This window comes from Jaculus jaculus, chromosome 15 (genome assembly GCF_020740685.1).
Source record: "Jaculus jaculus isolate mJacJac1 chromosome 15, mJacJac1.mat.Y.cur, whole genome shotgun sequence".
NCBI classification, from domain to species: Eukaryota; Metazoa; Chordata; class Mammalia; order Rodentia; family Dipodidae; genus Jaculus; species Jaculus jaculus.
Window position 1 is genome coordinate 8,189,812 of NC_059116.1, and position 23,476 is coordinate 8,213,287.

The 23,476-nt window shown below is 45.0% G+C and overlaps 1 protein-coding gene across 1 annotated transcript in view; it reads right to left on the minus strand.

Annotated features, from left to right (window-relative positions):
- The window catches only part of Kdsr (3-ketodihydrosphingosine reductase), a 41,470-nt gene that overhangs the window by 12,724 nt on the left and 5,270 nt on the right, over positions 1-23,476 (minus strand). Inside the window, exons 2-7 of the mRNA XM_004654791.2 lie at positions 23,309-23,398; positions 19,532-19,588; positions 17,078-17,143; positions 14,000-14,095; positions 4,000-4,191; positions 1,097-1,180 (exon numbers count right to left, since the gene is read on the minus strand). Of these exons, the coding sequence (XP_004654848.1) occupies positions 1,097-1,180; positions 4,000-4,191; positions 14,000-14,095; positions 17,078-17,143; positions 19,532-19,588; positions 23,309-23,398 (585 nt within the window). The remainder of the gene's footprint in view (positions 1-1,096; positions 1,181-3,999; positions 4,192-13,999; positions 14,096-17,077; positions 17,144-19,531; positions 19,589-23,308; positions 23,399-23,476) is intronic.

Here is a 23,476-nt window from a genome sequence, read left to right on the forward strand (position 1 = left end):
GGCGGCAGAGACGGAATGCTCAAACAGGAGGCACTTAGAAGGCAACACTGAGGCTTCAACCCCAAATCCTAGCTTTTTGTTCTTTAAAAAACATCTGGCAGGCGGGGAGGAGGGGGGCGGGTGGTGTAGATAGGAGTATAACCCAGGGCTGGAGAGATGTCTCAGTAGTTAAAGCATTTGCCTGCAAAGCCTAACGACCTTGGTTCGATTCCCCAGGACCCACGTAAAGCCAGATGCATAGAGTGGCACATGCATCTGGAGTTCGTCTGTGGTAGCTAGATGCTCTGGGGTACCCATTTTCTCTCTCTCCCTCCTTCTCTCTCTCTGCATGCAAATAAATAAATAGAATGTGGTTTTTTTTTTTAAAGAGTATAATCCAATGGGAATATGACCAATTTGCAATATGTTCATTAATTAAAATTCTCAATAATAATACTAAAGATGGCTAGAAGTCTCCGTTCCCCACAGTAAACACTGCTGACCGGTGAAGGACCATAAGTTGCAGAAGGGCGAGGAAAGCCAGGAGGAGGGTGCATCAAAGACACAAAGCAGGGGCTGGAGAGATGGCTTAGTGGTTAAGCGCTTGCCTGTGAAGCCTAAGGACCCCGGTTCGAGGCTCGGTTCCCCAGGTCCCACGTTAGCCAGATGCACAAGGGGGCGCACGCGTCTGGAGTTCATTTGCAGAGGCTGGAAGCCCTGGCGCGCCCATTCTCTCTCTCTCCCTCTACCTGTCTTTCTCTCTGTGTCTGTTGCACTCAAATAAATAAATAAATAATTAAAATAAATAAATAAAAAGACACAAAGCAGCACTGGGAAGATGGCTCGGGGTCGCAAAGCTTGCTGCCCAAGCTCCGAGATCAGAGTCTGTACCCTCAGAACCCACGTGAAGCCAGACACAAGTGGTGTGCGTGACTGTGATCCCAATTCTCCCAAGTCAGCGGGAGGTGGAGAGGGGCCAGTCTGAAAGCCCACAGGCCGGCCGGGCTCACGTGCAGGGCGGCAAACGAGAGAGACCACGCGTCCCTCAAGGTGCAAGGCAAGGACCGGTGTTTGAGGTTGTCTTCCACAAGAGAACAGGGCGCGAAGGAATACTGACCTTACTTTTATTTTCTGCAGCCAACCCGGGGGTGTCCGTGTCCGGGGGATAGGCCACGGTGATGTAGACATTGTAAGGCTTCACCTATGCACACAGACAAGGGTGGCACCTTTAGTAAATGAGACATGATCGTGTGATCTAACTCCCCCCAACCTGCCACCCTAATTCTTAGAAGGTGGTCATCAGGCCACTGGGGTGATCCTGTCCGTGAATGACCACCGACCGCAGTGGGAACCCCTCTCTGATCTAGAAAAGGCAAGAAAAACCCAGGTGTGGTGACACATGTGTTTAAGACCAGCACTCGGGAGGAGGAAGTAGGAGGATCTCACTATGAATTCGAGTCTAGCCTATGACTACATAGTGAAATAAACAACAACAACGAAAACACCTTAATTTTGGGCAGGAGACATGGCTCAGCAGTCAAGGTGCTTGCCTGCAAAGCCTGACGACCCGGGTTTGATACCCCAGACAGATGCAAAAAGTGTCGCATGCATTTAGCGTCGTTTGCGGTGGTTAGAGGCCCTGGTGTGCCCAGTCTCACCTACCCGGTGTGCGCCCCCAAGGGCCAACTGTTAATGTCTACGGAAAATAACTGGTTTGATGCAAGTTCTCCTTTGAACCAGGTAGATTCTAAAGACGCAATTTATCTTCCCAATAAAACAGCAGTCTATACTCCATGACATATTTCGTTTTGTGATTAAGTGATGACATTTAAAAAGAACATTTATTTGCACACACACACAGGCGTGTGTGTGTGTGTACACGCATGCACATGTGTGCCCTAGAACCCCTTGCCATGGCACGTGAACCACAGAGTGTCACACCACCTTTTTTGCGTCTGCCTTCACATGAGTGGCTGGGAACTGAACCTAGGCCAGTAGGCTTTACAGTCCAATGCCTTTAGCTCTTTAACTGTGGAGTCATCTCCTCAGCTTCAATGACACCTTTGTTTTTCTTTTTAGGTAGAGTTTCACGTTAGCCCAGGCTGACCTGAAACTCACTGTAGCTCCAGACTGGCCTTCAACTCACAAAGACCTCCACCTCAGCCTGCCCAGTGGCTACAGGCCTGGGCAAGCCATTTCTTTCTCTCTTCCTTCCTTCCTTCCTTCCTTCCTTCCACCCTCCCCCCCTCCCACTCTCTCTGCTTTCAAATAAATAAATTTTTTTTTAAAAAAGAGAGAAAGCCAGATGTGGTGGTGCATACGTTTAATCCCAGCACTTGGGAGGCAGAGGTAGGAGGATCGTCGTGAGTTCAAGGCCACCCTGAGACTACATAGTTAATTCCAGGTAGGCCTGGACCAGAGTGAGACCCTACCTCAAAAAAAAAAAAAAAAAAAAAAAGAGTTAGATATGGTCTTTGGACTTTAACATCATGTGGTAGTGTTATATTCTAATATACACAGCAAGAGACAAATCCCACCTTGACTTTTTCTTTTTCATATATATGTGTATAAATATTACATATATATATATACACACACATACACACACACACACACATATATATATATTACACATAGATTATAGTCTTGTATCCCTCTAACCTGTCACCAATTCCTTGACAGCCTTCCTCAGTAGAGTCCTTGGTGTCCACTATCTGCTAATTAAGGCCTCGGTCAGTCTCTGGTGGGGACTGGCTGTGCCTTAAGGTAGTTCTACCCACCCTGTGGCTCTTACAACCTTGCCTTTTTCAGCATGTGGTTTGGGATATTTAGGTGACACTTTCTAAGCAGCCCTGTGTGACAACACAGACATCTACTTCACACAACTGAGTGGTGAGATGGTTCACACCGTAACCAGCACATTCTGAAACTAAGCTATACCATTCTTCAACAAAAGGCTCTAGTAACTGAAAACAAAAGGCACGCAGTGTCTTCAACATTTAAGATGTGGAAATGTAAGTATTAAGAGACTCAAATGATTTTTTTGTTACTCCAGCCTCTCATTTTAAAAGGAAAGGAGGGCTGGGGAGATGGCTCAGTGGTTAAAAGCACCTGCCTGCACGGGTTCAATACTCCAGGACCCATGTAAAGTCCGATGCAAAGTGCTGCATGCGTCTGGAGATCATTTGCACCCATCCTACTTTGTCTTTCTTTCCCTGCTTGCAAATAAGTAAATAAATAAAAATTAAAAGGTTAAGAATCAGAGACCAAGCTAAGTGACTTCTTCCAAAACTAGTTAGTACCCCCACCCAAACAACCAAACAATTCCCTTGAACAGTTACTAATTTTGTTTTTTTTTTTTGAGCTGCAGTCTCACTGTGGAGCCCAGGCTGGCTTTGAACATTCAACCTTGCCACCACAGACTCAATGCTGGGAAAACCAGCATGCTCCACGATGCTTAGCTAACATTCACTCATTTTATTATTTAGTCACAAAGACCATTTTTTTTTTTTTTTTTTTTTAAAACCAATGAATGGTCTTACAGGCTGACATCCCTGGCTAACTCACGCGTTAGACCACTAACACCATGAATCTATCACTAGCACTATGTATGTCCACCAGAGAAAATCTCACATCACTTTGCCTCTGCCGTAAGTGCAATCTACGCAATAAGAAATGGCAATTGTGTGGGCTGGAGAAACGGCCCCGTAGTTGAGGCCTCTTGCTTGCAGAGCCTGACAGCCCGGGGGCAAGTCCCCAGCACCCACGGACAGCCAGATGCACAGTGGCGCCTGGGTCTGCAGCTCATTGGCAGAGGCAGCAAGCTCTGGCATTCCGATTCTCATGCCCTCTCTCTCACCTTGCAAATAAATAAATGAAATTTTAACTGCAGAACTTAGGGCTGCGTCGGTTTTCCTTTTTGACACTACGGTCAAATCTATACTTTGGCAGCCTCGTGCAAATAATCCAGCTGCCGGTGGTGGGCGGAGAGGGAGCCCCGCGCTCCGGACCAGCCGTTACCTCCATCTGCAGCGCCTCGGCCAGGCCCTTCAAGGCGAACTTCGACGACGAATAGGCCGTGAAGCCGAACAGCCCCAGCTGGCCGGCCTGGGAAGACACGAACACGATCCTGCCCACGCGGCGCTCCTTCATGGTGGTGATGACTGCCCGGCTGGGGTACACGCTGCCCAGGTAATTGACGCTCATCAATTTCTGTGGGGAGAGGGGAAAGGGTGAGGAGGTCTTAACTGAGCCTGGCTCGATGGGAATTCTGTCTCTCTCAGACATCCTCTCTTCACTGGACAAGGGAGCCCAGCAGACGTGTTGAACGGATGACCGAATGACACTGTAAGGGAGACGTGTCACTTAGGACCCCCTCCCCCTCTCCCTCCCCCAGCTGATTTCAATTTGGTCTGGCCTTCTCACAGTGACAGTCATTCCACCTCTGCCGGAACGTGGTCACAGCTGGCTTTCCTGTCTGGAGAGATGGCTCAGAGGTTAAAGGCCTTTACTTGCAAAGTCTAAGGGATCAGGTTCAATTCCCCAGTACCCATATAAAGCCAGATGCATAAAGTGGAATGTAACAACATATGGAGTTCATCTGCATTGGCAGGATGCTCTGTTGAACCCATCCCTCCTCTCTCATCCTCTCCCTCTTTCTGCTTACAAATAAATATGTTTTTTCCAGAGGGAGGGTCTCACTCTAGCCCAGGCTGACCTGGGATTCACTATGTAGTCTTGGACTGGCCTTGACCTTACAGCAATCCACCTAAGTGCTGAGATAAAGGCATGGGCCACCATGGCCAGCAATAGTTTTTTTTTTAAAAAAAAAAATTACTTTTCTTCTTACAAAAAGTAAACTGGGTTAGAGAGATGGCTTAGCAGTTAAGGCGTTTGCCCGCAAAGCCAAAAGATCCCGGTTCAATTCTCCAGGACCCTCGTAAGCCAGATGCACAAGGAGGCACATGCATTTGAAGTTCGTTTGCAGTGGCTAAAGGCCCTGGCGTACCCATATTCTTCTCTCTCTCTCAGATAAATAAATTAATAAAATATATATATTTTTTAAAAAGTAAACTGTATTGGAACTGGAGAGATGGCTCAGCAGTTAAGGCACTTGCCTGCAAAGCTGCAAAGCCAAATGACTAGGTTCAATTCCCCAGGACCCACCTAAAGCCCAATGCACAAAGTGGCACATGAATCTGGAGTTTGTTTGCAATGGCTAGAGGCCCTGGCACACCCATTCTCTCTGTCTGTATATATATATTTTTTAAAGTACAGTGTTGCAGGAAATACTTTTTGAAAAGCAGTTTTAGCAGGACAGAGCTTCTAAATATGTCTAGCCCCACATAGTTCCAAAGGAAAGAAAACAGTATGTTGGCTAACCATATAGACGTGGAGTTTAAGCCTTTGGTTCCACCACTCACTACCTCTGTCATGAATGATGGAAGCAGACCAGATTCATTTTCTCAGCTGAAAACGAGGTTAATCTTGGAATTACCTCAGGATATTATGGTAGGGATTAAAAGGGGGGAAAAAAACCCACAAGTTAAGCACTGTGGATCCTGGCCCACAGTAAACACTCAACACACATGAGCTCTTCCACTGTGATGGGTAAAGAGCTTTCACAAGGGGCTGGAGAGATGGCTTAGCAGTTAAGGCACATGTCTGCGAAGCGTAAGGACCTCATTTCAATTCTCCAGGTCTCACATAAGCCAGATGCACATGGTGGCACATACATCTAGAGTTTGTGTGCAGTGGCTGGAGGCCCTGGCACGCCCATTCTCACACACTATCTCTCTCTATTTCTCCCTCTCTCTGTCTCAAATAAATAAAATAAATTTAAAAAAATAAAAGAGCTTGCACAAGTACTAAAAGCACACACTTTCCTCATCCTGCAGGTTCTTAAAACTGAAAAGGAAAGGATCCTTGTACAGACATACTTCTGAATTAACAGTCTCATTCAAACATCCTATAAACCAGACAGCTCAGTCTGGGGCCTATTCATAAGTCATGACGTTAACATGAAAGAATATTAAGGAACTTTACAGTGTGCTGAGCAAGAAGCACCAGAGAGAAGGAAAGATTTAAGCTTTACGGTTTCAAAAAGCAGAAGACAGAATGTTTAGACTGTAACTATAACTATTTTATTTTGCATAATGCACACCATTAGTACTCAGGAGGCAGAGGTAGGAGGGTCGCCATGAGTTCAAGGCCAGCCTGAGACTGCACAGTGCGTTCCAAGTCAGCCTGTGCTGGCGCAAGACTCTAACCCAAAACAAACAAACAAAAATCCCAAAAACCAAAAAGGAGCAAAGGACTAATACAATCCTAAAACAAACCTACCAACCCTGATGCTACTAACTGAGACATTTCTGTCACACCCTCCAAGGCTCAGGAACCATTGTGGAAGAGTTGGTGGAAAGAATGTTAAGAGCCAGGGCTGGAGAGATGGCTCAGCAGGTAAGGTGCTTGCCTGCAAAGCCTGACAACAAGGGTTTGACTCCCCAGTACCCACATAAAGCCACAAGCACAAGGTACCCATGCATCTGGAGTTTGTTTGCAGTGGCATGAGGCCATGGGTCTCTTTCCCCCTCAGCTTGCAAATAAATTATGTGTATGTATATGTATGTATGTATGTATGTATGTATGTATGATGTATGTGGGTAGGTTTGTTTGTTTTAGTTTTCTGAGGTAGGGTCTCACTCTAGCTCAGACTGACCTGAAATTCACTATGTAGTTGCAGGGTGGCCTCGAACTCATGGCAATCCTCCCACCTCTGCCTCCCAAATTCTAGAATTAAAGGCATGCACTACCACACCCAGCTAAAATATTTTTTTAAAAAGAAAGGATTTATGAGCCAAATGAAGGGGAGGAGTGCTTTGCAAAACTGTCTTTCATTCACAAAGTGGTCATACTATTTATGACCTCACCAGTGGCTGACATTACCTACATGAGATCAAAGGGTAAAAAAAAATGATGATATTAAAATAAAAATGTTGGAAAGAAGGGATTGAGCGGAGGTGGGATTTGGGAAAGGGAAAAGGGAGGGTAGTGGGAAAAGATTATGATCCTTGTATATTGTCTATATGTATGGAAGTGTCAGTAAAATGTTTTTAAAAAGTGAAAGTAGGGGCTGGAGAAATGGCTCAGCCTTTAAGGGCACTTGTTTGCAAAGCCTGCCAGCCTAGGTTCAATTCCCCAGTACCCACATAAATCCAGATGCACAAAGTAGTGCATGCATCTGGAGTTGGTTTGCAGTGGCCCTGGTGTACCCAAACTCACTCTCTCTCTCTCTCTCTCTCTGCTTTTTCCTGTCTCTCTCAAATAATACATAAAAACATTTTTTAAAAAGTAGAAGTAGAAGCTGGGCGTGGTGGCACATACCTTCAATCCCAGCACTGGGAGGCAGAGGTAAGAGGATCACCATGAGTTTGAGACTACATAGAGAATTCCAGGTCAGCCTGAGCTAGAGTGAGACCCTACCTCAAAAAAAAAAAAAAAAGTAAAAGAAGAAAGGGAAGTGGTGGGAAACAAGAAAGGATAATAGGGGTGAATGTGATAAAATACATTATATTCATGTACAAAAATGCAATGATGTAACCTGATATTATAATTAACATTTTATAATAAAATGTTTGATTAAAAAAAAAAAAACTAATGATACAAGAAAGTTTCCAGATACAAAAGAACACTTGCTTATTAGTTACGGGGATTCCCTCTGCAGAGATGAAAGCGTCTTGGAATTATAGGTGGTCATTATGCAGCATCGTAACATGCTCAGCACCTGCGAACTGCTCGCTCTAAACAGCGAGTACCACCTGGTGTGGTGTGCTCTCGTCATCCCAGCACTTAGGAGGCCCACGCTGTCCTGAGCTACACTGTGAGGAGCTGTCTCAAACAAACAAGTGAATAATATGTACTTTAAAAATATTTTCATTTATGTATGTGGGAGAGGGAGAACACACGCGCACCAGGGTCTCCTGCACTGCAGACAGACGCCAGACTCATGCACCACGTCGGGCACCTGGATTTCTGGGTACTGGGTACTGGGGAATGACACTCAGGCCTTCAGACTTGGCAAGGAAGTACCTTTAACCACTGAGTCACCTCCCCAGCTGTTGTCTGGCTAAATGTATATACTATGCTTATCAAACTGCCCAGTAAGCACTTCTCTTAATGTTCACACCCTTATATTAATGCTACTCTCACTTTGGGTAGAGAATCTTCTCTTTTCAGATGACAGTGACCTTGGGATGACTCAGAAGGTATCATGGTGATAGAAAGAAATGACCACAGTGCTCAGTACTGCAATATCTCTATCACACCTTCCAAGGCTCAGGGTCTAATGCGGAAGAGGTGGCGGAAAGAATGTAAGAGCCAAAGGAGGGGTAGGACTCCTTACAACATGCTCCCTCTAGATACAAAATGGCCTGGCTATCCATGACCTCACAGTGCCTGACACTACCTACACAAGACCATCATAAGAGGAGGAAAAGATCATGACATCAAAATTAAAAGAGAGACTGATCAAGAGGGGGAGGGGATATGATGGAGAATGGAGTTTCAAAGGGGAAAGTGGGGGGAGGGAGGATATTACCTTGTGGTATTTTTTATAATCATGGAAGTTGTTAATAAAAATTTGTAAAGAAATGGAAAAAAATTTAATAAAAATTTGACTCATTTTTTAAAACTCTTGATACAAGACAATAGCAAAAATAAATAAATAAACCAGTTGGATCCTCAAGGTCTCCCTGCCTTAGAGCGAACCTATGCTCCAATTCCAGCTCTGCAGAAGACAGAAGTTACTGTCTGGAGAGAATCAGTCTAGATACGGTGAGTTAGAACTCACTTTACCTGGAACACCTGTCTAGACACTGAGCACAGAGACTTTTCTCCTCACCAACAACACTCTTAGGACACTAGGGACAGGCACACATGTCCCAGACAGAAGTCTTAGACTCTCCTTCAGAATTTATAACCAACTTAGGAAAAAAAAAAAAGACCTCTATATACTGTCCCCGAAACGAGCCCCAAGACATTCCTCAAACCACCACCCCTACAGAGGGTCCCAAGTCAAACAACTCGACCCACAGACACACAATTCTCCGCTAGGTGCCCTGAAATAAAAACAGAGCTGATATACCAGCAAAGCCACCATCACAAGAGAGTCATCGTCCTCTTAGAAGAAATAAACAGACACACGAAACAGATGAGAGGATATATAAAAAAGAAAAAAACCTTACAAATAAATAGTCACAGCTTATGACAGGACAAGGTTCAACCCCCAGAAACTAAGGTCAGGTGTAGTGGGACACGCCTTGCACCCCAGCACCTGAGAAACCGTGTAGGAAGACTGTCATGAATTTGACGCCAGCCTGGGCTACAAAGTAAGTTCTAGGTCAGCCTGGGCTACAGTAAGACCCTGATTCAAGAAAGAAAGAGAGATAGAGTGGAAGGAAGGAAGGAAGGAAGGAAGGAAGGAAGGAAGGAAGGAAGGAAGGAAGGAAGGAAGGAAGGAAGAAAGGAAAAAAGAAACCAATAAAAAGAAAAGTGAAGGACTAGTGAGATAGCTTAGCAGTTAAGGCGCTTGCCTGCAAAGCCTAAGAACCCATGTTCTATTCTCCTGATCCCACGTTAGCCAGATGCACAAAGGTGAGGCAAGCGCAAGGTCGCACATGCCCACTAGGTGGTGCAAGCGTCTGTAGTTCGATTGCAATGGCTGAGGCCCTGAAGCACTAATTCTCTCTCTCTTTTGCTCACTAAAGAAAAAAAGAAAGAAAGTTGCCAGGTGTGCTGGTGCAGGCCTGTTAAAAAAAAAAAAAAAAAACGGCTGGAGAGATGGCTTAGCGGTTAAGCACTTGCCTGTGAAGTCTAAGGATCCCGGTTCGAGGCTCAGTTCCCCAGGTCTCATGTTAGCCAGATGCACAAGGGGGCACACGCATGTGGAGTTCGTTTGCAGAGGCTGGAAGCCCTGGCGCGCCCATTCTCTCTCTCTCCCTCTATCTGTCTTTCTCTCTGTGTCTGTCGCTCTCAAATAAATAAATAAATAAAAATACTTTTTAAAAAAAAAGAGAGAGAGACAAGAGAGAAAGAAAGAAAGAAAAGTGAGCCAGGAGTGGAGGTGCATTCCTTCAATCCCAGCACTTGAGAGGCCAGGGTAGGAGTTTGAAGCCAACCTGAGGCTACATAGTGAATTCCAGGTCAGCCTGGGCTAGAGCGAGACTATACCTTGAAAAACTAAAGAAAAAGAGAGAGAGAGAGAGAGAGAGAGAAAGAAAAAGAAAAATGAAGAGAAATATATCAGGGTGCCCCAGAACCAGTAAGGCTTGGTGAGTCACTACCAGGTGTAAAGTACTCAGTGTTTAAGAGTGTCGTAAGGTTTATTATGAGGAAGAGATACCGAGACATGGGCACAGGGAAGAGACAAGGAGCGAAGTCCGGAGTGAATGGACCCGGTGCGCTTGCAACAGCCTCTCCCAGTGGAGTCACATGGGACCTACTGCTCTCCTCCAGCTTTGAGCTGTGACCTCACGAGTCGTGTATTTCCTCGTCGTCGACAAGGCCACACACTCACCTAGCCACCCGCTCGGCTTCCTTCATTCATACTCACATCTGCATAAAACATCCATGTGGCTATAATGGCATCCCATCTCACACACACACACACACACACACACACACACACACGCACGTAAATATCCCCCATTCCTCCTGCCACGGATACATCTCACCTCCAGGGTCCTAGCTTCAAACCGTGTCGCTACCTGTTCCGTAATCCACTCTTCACCCCCTGTGAGTAGAATCCGAATACTGTCACTCCGCACCATCGTTAAGTGTCATGCACACATACATACTCATCACACACACACACACACACACACACACACACACACACACACACACCTACCTCCTCCTATCAGCCTGGCTATCTCCCAAGTATCTTGCTTCATCACGTCATGGCTTGGACCACAACCACTAAATGGATTCTTCACCCAGCTCTTATTTGTCTCCAAATGCCTGCCTCCTTTCCTTCCAGATGGGGTCAGGTTCTGACTGTGCTCTGGTATGGCCCAATCACACAAGGAGCCTTAAGACAGTCTGTTTCTTTCCTCCCCCGTGGCCATCCTGCAACTCTGAAGTACCTTGGTGAGTTCAAGGGGTCGCTGTATAGCAATTTCCTCTGAATTGAAACGTTCCCTCCTTGGGAGGGGACGGAAGCTCAGGAGGCTCAGGGCGTCAACAAGTCTGGGGAAAAGGTTGCAAGACCCCACCCTAGGGTTCTATCAGGGGCAAACTGCCTAGGGGACTGGAGAGATGGCTCAGAGATTAAGATGCTTGGCTTCAGTCGGGCGTGGTGGTGCACGCCTTTAATCCCAGCACTCGCTAGAGAGGTAGAGAGGCAGGAGGATCACCGTGAGTCCGAGGCCACCCTCGAGAATTCCAGGTCAGCCTGAGCTAAAGTGAGACCCTACCTCGAAAAACCAAAAAAAAAAAAAAGATACTTGCCTTCAAAGCCTGACAACCCAGGTTCAAGTCCCAGTAGCTACATGAAGCCAGAAGCACAAAGTGGCACATGCATCTAGAGTTTGTTTGAGCTACCAGAGGGACCTGGTGAGCCCGTTCTCTCCCTCTCTCCTTGCAAATAAATAACTAAAGAGAATTCTGAACCTAGATCTAAAAGACTGCCTGCGGGTCACACAGTGCGCTCGGGGCTCTCCAGCCGGGCTGCCTGCAGTTTGTGCCGTGAGCTCCAGAGACGCGGCTTCAGCGCGCCACCACCTAAGCCAGGGTGGCTTTCCAGTGACGCAGCTGTGCTCGAGTCACCTTGGGGCGGAGCGAGGAGCACCCCAGGAGGAAAGCTGACACCGGGAATGCTACTGAAGCGGCCATGGGGAGGTCATGATCCCCACTGGGACGGGGCTTCTCCGGGGCACAGCTGCTGTGGGGCCCCCAGGCTCTGTGAGTTGGACCTCACTCTAAGACCGAGGGCGGGGCGTAGGGAGCCCCACCGACCCGGCCAAGGGGAGCCGCAGCCTTCCAGGATGGGATGAGACATCTCAGTGGTGTGACCGCCTTGGGGTCTCCACAGCTCCCATAAGAAACCTCTCACCCCATTCTGTAAGTAACCCCCATAAACTTATCGGCTCGCCAAAACTGATCTTGGGACAACTGTACTTCGGCCTGTCGTCTGAGCCCTAGCTGGGATGAGCAGATGCGTGTTTGTGTCTTCCTGGGGGAAAAAGTATCCCATGACAGGTGCCTTCCCACAATCTGCAAGAAGCAAGACAGTCGCAATACGGGTCCAGCAGTTTCTCTTGTTTTCTGTTTGTTTTGGTTTTTGTTTTTCGAGGTAGGGTCTCGCTCTAGCCCAGGCTGACCTGGAATTTACTATGTAGTCTCAGGGTGGCCTCGAACTCATGGCAATCCTCCTACCCCTGCCTCCTGAGTGCTGGGATTAAAAGCGTGCACCACCACGCCCAGCTCAGCAGTCTCTTTTTCCATAAGAAAGGAAAGTAATTTAACTTCACTGAGTCAAGCTTTCCAAATCCATTACCATGAAGAAAGCTCAACAGAGAGTTAAGAAAAAGACAGTTGAGGTACTGCCAAGTATAAAAATGTCTTGCACTTAGATTTCATATCTAATGCCCACTTCTTTGGTGTGGAACTAAATGACTAATTGAGGTTCCTTGGTAAGCCTGTGTTAAAATATAAATGAGATACGTCTTCTGATCTTGATTCAAGGTTAAGAAAAGCAAGGGCGTGGTGTGTGTGTGTGTGTGTGTGTGTGTGTGTGTGTGTGTGTGTGTAGTATGGTGTGGCACCCCATTTGCTGGCCTGTTTTGAAGAGGGGAGGACTCCTAGAAGGAGCCAAGCAGGTCACACATCTGACTCCATCTTTCTTCTGCCCGGTCTGGTTTTGAGCCAGAGTCTTAACTGATTCTGGAGCTTTTGGGGCTCCAGAGACTCCCTAGCCTCTGCTCCCCTTTGAAAGACTGGGGTGACGACCAGGCCCAGCGTTTAAATGGCAGCCTCGGGTCCCCTTCTGCCTTTATGCTACTGCAGAAAGCACCCTTAACTGGTTAGCCATCTCTGCAGCCCCTTTTTGTCTCGAAAATATTATTTATTGGGCTGGAGCAGTGGTTCAGCAATTAAAGGCACTTGCTTGCAAAGCCTGAGGACCCAGCTTCAACTCCCCAGTACCCACATAAAGCCAGATGCACAAAGTGGTGCATGCATGTGGAGTTCATCTACAGTGGCAAGAAGTGTGCCCATTCTCTCTCTTTCTTTATCTGCTTCTCTCTCCCTCTTGCTCCAATAAAGAAATAATTTTTAAAATTTTAAAATATTATTTACTTATTTATTTATTTGAGAGAGAGAGATTGTATGCGTGTGTGTGTGTGTGTGCGCGTGCGCACACACGCGCACACACATGCCAGACTCTTGCCACTGGGGGCAGGGAACAATCCTGGCCCGGAAGGCTTTGCAAACAAGAGCCTTTAACTGCTGAGCCATATGCCCAGCCTATAGCCCCTTCTTATCTTTCTGAGTGCTCATTATTTTATTTTGTTTTTTGGTTTTTTGAAGTAGGGTCTTACTCTAGCCAAGACTGATCTAGAATTCACTATGTGGTCACAGGATGGCCTTGAACTCATGGAGGTCCTCTTACCTCTGCCTCCCAAGCGCCGGGATTAAAGCCCCGCTTTGCTCCTTGTTAATAATGCTGAAAACTGATGCAAACATCCGCCACAGCTGGTCTACCTAGTGCTGTCTTAAATACGGCCTCCATGAATCACTCATCTACGCCACATTTGATATTCTGTTCTCACTGGAAAAACTGAGGTTTAGAGACCTGTCTAAACTCTTGAGTTTCGATAGCGTTCACCCAGGACCAAAGGCATGTCGGACTTTCTCGGACTTCCCAAGCTGCCAGGACCAGGCAGATGCATCCACCTGTTTCAGTGTTGAGTCCACACCTAAAGCATGTTCTACTTTTCATACATGGACAGACACTTTTACTTACTTCAAAAACACTAACTTCGAGTTCTTCAAATTTTCCTGCCAACGACGTTCCTGCACAGTTGACAAGCATGTCCACGGGACCCAGCTTCTCCTGGGCCTAGAAAAATGTCCCAAGGCAGACATTATGAGAGAGAAGGACAAACCAATAGGTAGCAAGACAAGGAGGATAAATACATGAAACTTATAGGAACATTCACCAATTCCACGACACATAAGCAAAAGGGTAAGACTCAGTTAAAAGTCAAGCAGTTGGGAGCTGAAGAGATGGCTTAGTGGTTAAGTGCTTGCCTGTGAAGCCTAAGGACTCAGTTTGAGGCTCGATTCCCCAGGACCCACATTAGCCAGATGCACAAGGGGGTACACACATCTGGAGTTCATTTTCAGTGGCTGGAGGCCCTGACGTGCCCATTCTTTCTCCTTCTCTCGCTCGCTCGCTTGCTCTCTCTCTGCCTCTTTCTCTCTGTCTGTCACTCTCAAATAAATAAAAAAATTTTTTTTTACATTTGTGGGAAATTTTATAGTTTGCATAAACAAAAGTATAAAAAATTTAAGGCACAGTGAACAACTATAAACATTACAAACTGGCTACTTTGGGACAAACAACAAAAGTAAAATTCAAGAAACATTAAATTTTCATAAATCACTTATCTTCCTTCTGCTGTGATGGAAGTTTCTAGGTAAACTTTTACATACTAGAACTTTAAAGGGGAAGAGTCTACCTTTGGGCAAACCTGCATTCATTTTGTAATCAAATCCTATCTGAGTTGGTACTATTTCAAAGTCAAAAACAAATGGGGAAGAAGTCAGGCCAGCAGGCCTTACAGCTGTTAGTAAACTATAATTTAATGTGGCGTTGATTATGTAATCTGAAGATTAATCTATTAAGCACCAAATTATGTACTTATGTCCATGAATGAAAAGATTACTGTCACAAATTATAAATCACTATATCATGAGTCCATAGTACTAAAGACTCATAAGAAGAGTTCTTTCTTGGTAAATTCTCCAAATTTCAAGTGAACTAAAATTATGACTTGAAGTTTCAATTTTCAGTTAAAAAAAAATTCAACTTCCAGTTAAGCATTTCATTGATAGGTTTCCAAAATGTGTTATATGTATGCTTAGAATTATTTTTAAGGTACAAATTGAAGACTGAAAACCTCAAGCTTTTAGAAAGCTGTTAACATAATCATCAATGTCTGAGAAAGCTTTTAAGATCAACATCTCTACACTGTTCACACGGTTCTTCATCTACATTTAGTTACAAATCAGGTCGTCACATTAATGGCTGAGCCACCTCTCCAGCCCTTCGTTACAAATCAGTAAATTAAAAAGATAATTTCTAAGGTTCTATACATATTATTTTAGAATTCTGTTTTCAAAATTAGCTTCCTAAAATTTGTTACCTAAGTAGATAATCAAATATGGAAATAGACAAATGATTCAACTGTCCAACTTCTACTTCAAAATGGTGAATGACAAAATATTGTCACCAGTTCTCCATCCCTTAGCTGTTTTGAAAATAGGATGCATGAAGAGCTTAAAAAGTGATCAGTAGGTATCAACATTTTACAAACACACTAGTAAACATATTTCTAGAATAACTATTGAAAAGAATATAAGATTTAGTGACTTGTATTGAAAATGGAAGCCACAGCGCTTAAGGTGCTTGCCTGTAAAGCCAGAACCCAGGTTCAATTCCCCAGGACCCACATAAGTCAGATGCACAAAGTGATGCATGCATCTGGAGTTCATTTGCAACAGCTGGAGACCCTGGCACACCCATATTCTCCCTCTCTGTGCCTCTTTCTCAAATAAATAAATTTTAAATGGAAGCCTATCAATATTAGGAATAGTATATTGAAACTTTTTTTTCTTCCAGATAGGGTCTCATTCTAGCCCAGACTGACCTGGAATTCACTCTGTTTTCCCAAGGTGGCCTTGAACAGGGTGATCTTCCTACCTCAGCTTCCCGAGTGCTAGGATTAAAGGCCTGACTCCACAAAATATTCTTGATGAAAGAAATTTCAAACTGCTTCCATCTTGCATCTGTTATTACACACTCATTGAACCATCCTTAGTGTAAAGTTAATGGTTATGTATATTAAATGCAAGCAAAGCATACTAAAATCTGGGAGGGAACCTTCATTTTAATTTGTATATATATATATATGATATATATATATATATATACATTATATATATATTATATATTATATATTATATATATAATATATATATTATCATATATATATATATATATGATAATCAGCTTCAAGTATCATTAATCAACAACCTATCTTGTTTTCTTAAATATACAAAATAATCTTAATAAATAATTCAACTCTCTGGGCTTGATCCCCAGCAATACCAAAAGAAACAAAAAGCACTAAATTGACATGTAGCAAAAGCATAGTACACATACCCAAACCTCAGATCTGACTCTGATAGCTAGAACATAAGTTTCCCTTCCCAGGTAACTTAAAATTTAAATAACTGCTTTAAGTCCCGATGAACAGAAAATGTGCAAAGTTCCTGGTACAAGTTTAGGGTTAAACGTTTTATAGTCCTGTCACTCTACGATGGAACAGAGACTGGATTTTGTTTATTTTCTGCAATTATTTCATAGTCTTCCTCCATTTCAAAGTTCAGATTCACAAAGGAACTGGATACTACTGTTTCTGGTTGATCACACACATCTGGAGTTCATTTTCAGTGGCTGGAGGCCCTGATGCGCCCATTCTCTCTCCCTCTCTCTCGGCTCGCGCTCTCTCTCTCTCTCTGCTTCTTTCTCTCTGTCTCTCTCAAATAAAAAAAAAATTTAAATTTAATAAAATAAAGTCAAACAGTCGGGGCTGGGGAGAGGGCTCAGCACTTAAAAGTGCTTGCTTGCAAAGCTTGATGGTCCGGGTTGTATTCCCCAGTTACCCACATAAAGCCAGATGCACAAAGTGATGCATGTGTCCAGAATTCATTTACAGTGGCAGGATGCCCTGGCGTGCCTATTCCCTCTATCTCTCTCAAATAAATAACTTTTTAGAAAGTCAAGCAGAGAACTGAAATCACCCCAGCCTCTTACTTGTTTAATGACATTTTCTACTTGATTGTAGTCTTGAGACACATCAACTGAGATACAAAGCACCACCTGTGAGGGGAAACAAGCGATCAGAAATACACAACGTCAAAATGAACGAGCACCCCCACCCCCACATCTGTACGCGTGTGTGCGGGTACATGTTGAGGCCAAACGACGACACTGCATGTCTTCCTCAGTCACTCCCCACTTTATCAAGAGACAGGGCCCCTCCTGTGTCTGCTTCCTGGTGTAGGGGGACAGGCGTGCGCCACCACACCAGCCTGTACGCAGATGCTGGGGATCTGAACTCAGGTCGCCATGCTTGAGCGCCAAGCACTGGCTGACTCAGCCATCCTTCAGCCCCTCATTTGTCTCTTGTGAGTGGTTTGCTATGCAGTGTAAACTGGCCTTGAGCTCGCCATACAGCTCACACTGCTTAAACTCATACTGATCCTCTTGTACCAGGCTCCTGAGCACTTGGATTATAGACAAGTACCACTGTGCCTGGTCTGTCAACACTAATTTACTTTTATTTATTTTATTTATTCATTTATATTGACTTATTTTTACCTGAGAGAGACAGATTTGGCACTCGAGGGTTCTCTAGCCTCTGCAACTGAACTCCAGACGTGTGCCACCTTGTGGGCATGCATCGCCTTGTGTGGCTGGCTTATGAGAGCTCTTGGGAGTCAAACCTGGGCCTTTAGGCTTTGCAGGCAAGCACCTTAACTGCTAAACCACCTCTCTGGCCCTAAATTCATTATTTTTAAATCAATGTACTCCTATTTTTAAAATGTTTTATTTGAGTACCGGGTGTGGTGACGCACGCCTTTAATCCCAGCCCTTAGGAGGAAGATGTAGGTGATTTGCCATGAGTTTGAGGCCACCCTGAGACTCCATAGTGAATTGCAGGTCAGCCTGGGCTAGAGTGAGACCCTATCTCGAAAAATCAAAAAAAAAATTAGAAGTAATTGCAATGAAATCATTTTCTAAAATACTGTTATTTGGCCATTTGTAGCTATCTGCAGCCATCTATATACCTTTTGTAATACCTGAGCTCCTCAACACTTCAAACAATTTTGCTATTTTATTTCATTTTAGTGTGTGTGTGTGTGTGTGTGTGTGTGTGTGTGTGTGGGCATGGGTGTGCATGGCATGCTCGTGGAGACTGGAGAACCACCTCAAAGTGTTAATTTTCTCTTCCTATCTTTAGCATGGTCTCTCTTGTGCAGCATTCTTTAAAGTCTAATATGTATTTTAATCAGGAAATACTCATATGCCATCAATGGTCTACTCACTGTTGAAGTAACCCTGTTCTCTCCATTTATGCAACTATGTTGCTCAGAACAGAAAATGCATCCTATATGAGAGGACTTTAAGGGCTGAAAACATGGCTGAGTGGTTAAGGCACTTTTCTGCAACGTCAAAGGTTCAATTCCCCAGGACCCACATAAGCCAGATGCACAAGTTGGTGCTTGCATCTGGAGTTCATTTGCAGCAGCTAAAGGCCCTGGCAGCCCATTCTCTCCCTCTCTCTCTCTCCCTCCCTCCCTCCCTCCCTCTTTCTCGCTCTCAAATAAATATATTTTTAAAAAGAAAGGACTTTAAGCCAGGCATGGTGGCATATACCTTTAATCCCAGTACTTGGGAGGCAGAGGTATGAGGATCACTGTGAGTTCAAGGCTACCCTGGAACTATATAGTGAATTCCAGGTCAGCCTGGGTTAGTGTGAGACCCTATTTTGAAAAAAGAAAGAGAGGGCTGGAGAAATGTCTCAGTGGTTAAGGCATTTGCCTGCAAAGCCAAAGGACCCTGGTTTGATTCCCCAGGACCCACATAAGCCAGATGCACAATGTGGCACATGTACCTGGAGTTTGTTTGCAGTGGCTGGATGCCCTGGCACACCCATTCTCTATCTCCCTCTCTCTGCCACTCTCTCTCTCTCTCTCTCTGTCAAATAAATAAATAAAAATTAAATAAAAAGAAAGAAACAAAGAAGAAAGGACTTTAGCTCAGTGTCCTGGTGCACACCTTTAATCCTAGAATTTGAGAGACAGAGGAATTAGGATGGCTGTGAGTTCAAGCTCAGGTCAGTCTGAGCTAGTGAGTCCCTATCTCAAAAAAAAAGAAGAAAAAAGAAAACTTAAAGGAAAAGAAAAGAAAAGTAGGCTGGAGGGATGGCTTAGTGGTTGAGGCATTTGCCTGCAAAGGCAAAGGACCCAGATTCAATTCCCCAGGACCCACATTAGTCAGATGCACAAGGAGATACACACATCTGGAGTTCAATTGCAGTGGCTGGAGGCCCTGGCACACCCATTCTCTCCCTCTCTCTCTCCCTCCCTTCCCCCCTTCTCTGTCAAATAAATAACTAAAAATAAAATATTTTTTAATCTTTTTTTTGGTTTTTTTCCTAAAAATAAAATATTCTTTTAAAAAAGAAAAGTGGAAGGACCTTACCTGTTTATCATTAATAGAACACTTTTCAATTTCCTTCTTCGCCTGCAGTAGCTTGTCCTGAAAGCAACACAGAAAAATCAGATCTGCCAGTCACCTACATGTCTGCAAACGAGAGAAAGTCCTAATGGACATTTTGTATTATTTATTTATTAACTTGCAAGCAGAATGAGAGACACACGGAGAACGAATATGTGCCAGCCACTGCAATCAACCTCCACATGCGTGCGCCACTTTGAGCATCTGGCCTCATGTGGGTTCCAGGGGATCAAACCCAGGCCATCAGGCTTTGCAAGCAAGTGCCTTGAACCACTGACCCATGTCTCCAGCCCTCTTTCAGAGGTTTTAATCTAACCTTACTTAGTAGTGACATCAAGCAGCAGCCGACATACAGATACGGAATTAGGGTGCTGAGGTTCATTTATTTTTCTATTATCTTCCTCTGCAATGAATTTTCAAACGTGCTACTTCTCACTTTAGCTCTGAACCTGAGAGAGGAAGAGATTCGGAGCCCGAAAGGTGCAGACTAAGAATGAGTGCGGCACACCAGGGACATTGAGGAGACTTCAGCTCAATTGCTTCTGAAACTTTAAACAAGTGCTTAAGAGGAGTGCGTATTTGGAAACCTCTTTCATCATTCTGTTTGGTGGTGTGATCGTTACTTCTAAAATGCCAGTGCAAACGAACGCCAGATGCAAGTGCCACTTTGTTCATCTGGCTTTAAGTGTGTGCTGGGGTCTGAGTCCTGGATTACCAGGATTTTAGGCTTTGCAAACAATTGCCTTTAACCACTCAACCATCTTTCCAGCCCCCAAATACGCTATTTCTTTTTTTTTTTCTTTTTTACTTTATTTTTATTTATTTATTCGAGAGACAGAGAAAGTAAGAGGCAGAGAGAGAGAGAGAGAGAATGGGCGCACCAGGACCTCCAGTTGCTGGAAACGAACTCCAGATGCATGTGCCCCCTTGTGCATCTGGCTAACGTGGGTCCTGGAGAATCCAGCCTTGAAGTGGGGTCCTTAGGCTTCACAGACAAGCACTTAACCACTAAGCCATCTCTCTCCAGCCCCATCAAATAAATAAAAATATTTTTAAATAACAATTACTTTTTTAGATGGACTGAGTAAACCTATGTCTGACTACTTTCAAAAATGGTTTTCAGAAGCTGAAGAGATCGCTTAGCGGTTAAGGCATTTGCCTGCAGAACCAAAGGATACCAGTTCAATTCTCCAGGACCCACATAAGCCCAATGCACAAGGGGGCGCATGCATCTGGAGCTCATCTGCAGTGGCTGGAGGCCCTGGTGTGTGTGCGCACGTGCTCTCTCTCTCTCTCTCAAATAAATAAAATACTTTTTTTAAAAAAATGGTTTTCAGATCAGCTAAGGTAGTCAGATAATTTAGTAAATTCTCCCAAGATCTCCATTTTGTTTTGTCTATGCTCAAGAAAATATATTCGTTTACAGAATCCAAATTTGTCAAGAAATAACTTAAATATGTTATGAGACCTGCAAAAGAACAAAAGAGGATAGGACAATGAAGCAAATCAATTATATTGGCCCAATTGGTAGAGTTCTGGCCTGGCGTGTGAAAGCCCCAGGTTTGGTTACCAGCACCATGTAAACCAAGCAAGTTGGCACATGCCCAAAATCTCAGCACTGGAGGCAGTGGATCACAAGTTCAAGGTCATCCTTGGCTACACAGTACCTTCAAGGCCAGCCTGGGATAGAAGAGACCCTGCCTCAAAGAAAATAAATAACATAACACATATAAATAACAAGGTTGATAATGGCTCCGTGGGTAAAGTGCTTGCTGCCCAAGGATGAAGGCCTGCGCAGGGACCCCCCCCCAGGACCCACGTAAAATGCCAGGGTTGGTGGCACACACCTGAAGCCCTCGGGCTGGGGAGGCGGGGACAGGAGGACAGCTGGGGCTTGCTGGCTGAACAGACCAGCTGAATCTACGAGCGCCAGGTGTGGTGCAGAGACCTTCTCTCATAAAACAAGGGCGCAGTGATTGAGGAAGACACCCGACATCCACCTGTGGCCTCCACATACACTGGCACATACATGCACCCCCATGTGTGCCCACACATGCCAACATACATACACACATCACATACACCACACACACACAAAGAACAAGAGGTGGAAAACTCATCTTTTCAAAGGATAAATAGACTTTCCAAACCTGAGTGTGTCTATGACAAAATAGCATCATTCTATCAGTAAAGATAAACATGTGACTTTGCAAAAAAAAACAACCTACATTAGAAACAGAAATTCTCAATGCCAAAGGCTCTCTGGCACGTTCAGTTGTAGTGACATGTGACATGGGCCCCTGTGTGGGCTCCCATCACCTGCGACACCATCCTCTTGCCTGCTCGCTCATGGGTGTGACATCAAAAATTAGCCTTGGGCTGGAGAGATGGCTCAGAGGCTAAGGTCCTTGCCTGAAATGCCTAATGACTGGGGTTCGATCCCCCAGTACCCACGTAAAGCCAGATGCACAAAGTGGTGCATGCGTGTGTAGTTCATTTGCAATGGCTAGAGGCCCTGGTGCACCCATTCTCTCTCTTTCCTTGTAAACAAATAAATAAAAATAGTAAAAAAAAAAAAACAAAACAAAACTAGCCTTGCTGGGCATAATGGCACATGCCTTTAATCCCAGCACTCAGGAAACAGAGGTAGGAGGATTGCCATCAGTTCAAGGCCAGCCCGAGACTACACAGTGAATTCTAGGTCAGCCTGGGCCAGAGCGAGACCCTGCCTCGAAAACAAAACAAACCTTCTGAGCTTATTGAGCCTTGTAAGTATCATGAGCTTCCTGAACCTTGTAAGATTCATTGAGCTTCCCCCCTCCGTCCAGTAGTGAATGTTAAATTCAGAGGAATAGCCATACAATAATACTGTTTGCTATATCTTCAAACTTTCTTTTTCTTTTTCATTCAATATTATATTTCTGAGATTAAAAAAAAAAAAAAAAAACACTGTTGTACATATACGCGCACGGATGAGACGTCCCTGAGTGCGTGGATTTCATCACAGGCGCCTATCACGCCTTATGTAAATTACGGGGGAATCGGCAGATGAACACCTCGGCACCGGGCACCGTCTGGCGCAGGCTCCTGTACTGCGCGGACTGCAAAGCTCGTTTTCCCCAGCCAGGTGCAGCATGCCGCTCCGCTCCAGACCTGCGCTGCCTCGGAGAGTGGTGCCCGATGCGCCAGCGGCTCTAAGTGCCTACGCGTGCATGGAGCTGACAAGGCTTCCCCAGAGAAGTCATCGGCCCTGACACACCTTCAGTCAGGGAGAGAGCCCCTGCCAGCACAGGTGGGATACCGAGACACTTCCCGCAGCCTCCCAGGCGGAAGGTGAGGAAGTACATCAGCAGGGCCGGAGAGATGGCTTAGCACTTAAGGCGCTTGCCTGCAGAGCCGAAGGACCAGGTTCGATCCCCCAGGACCCATGTAAGCCAGATGCACAAGGGTCACATGCGTCCGGAGTTCCTTTACAGCAGCTGAAGGCCCTGGTGCACCCATTCTCTTTCAAGTAAATAAATTAAATTAAAAGAACTGGGAGTGGTGGCACACGCCTTTAATCCCAGCACTCAGGAGGCAGAAGTAGGAAGATCACCATGAGTTTGAGGTCGCCCTGAAACTCCATAGTGAATTCCAGGTCAGCCTGAGCTAGAGTGAGACCCTACTTCAAAAAACCAATAAAGAAGGTAAGAAAGAGTGAGAGGGAGACAGAGAGAAAGAACATCAGCATTAAGGACTGACCTCATCTCTTGCGACCAGAGTGATAAACGCGCCTTGTTTGTAGCACTCAATGGCAATGCACTTCCCGATGCCGCTGGAGCCTCCTGTAACCTGCGGACCAAAACAGTAAGAGCATTGAAGCACGGGCCATTAAGTTTATTAAAAATACTTGTGGGCTGGAGGGATGGC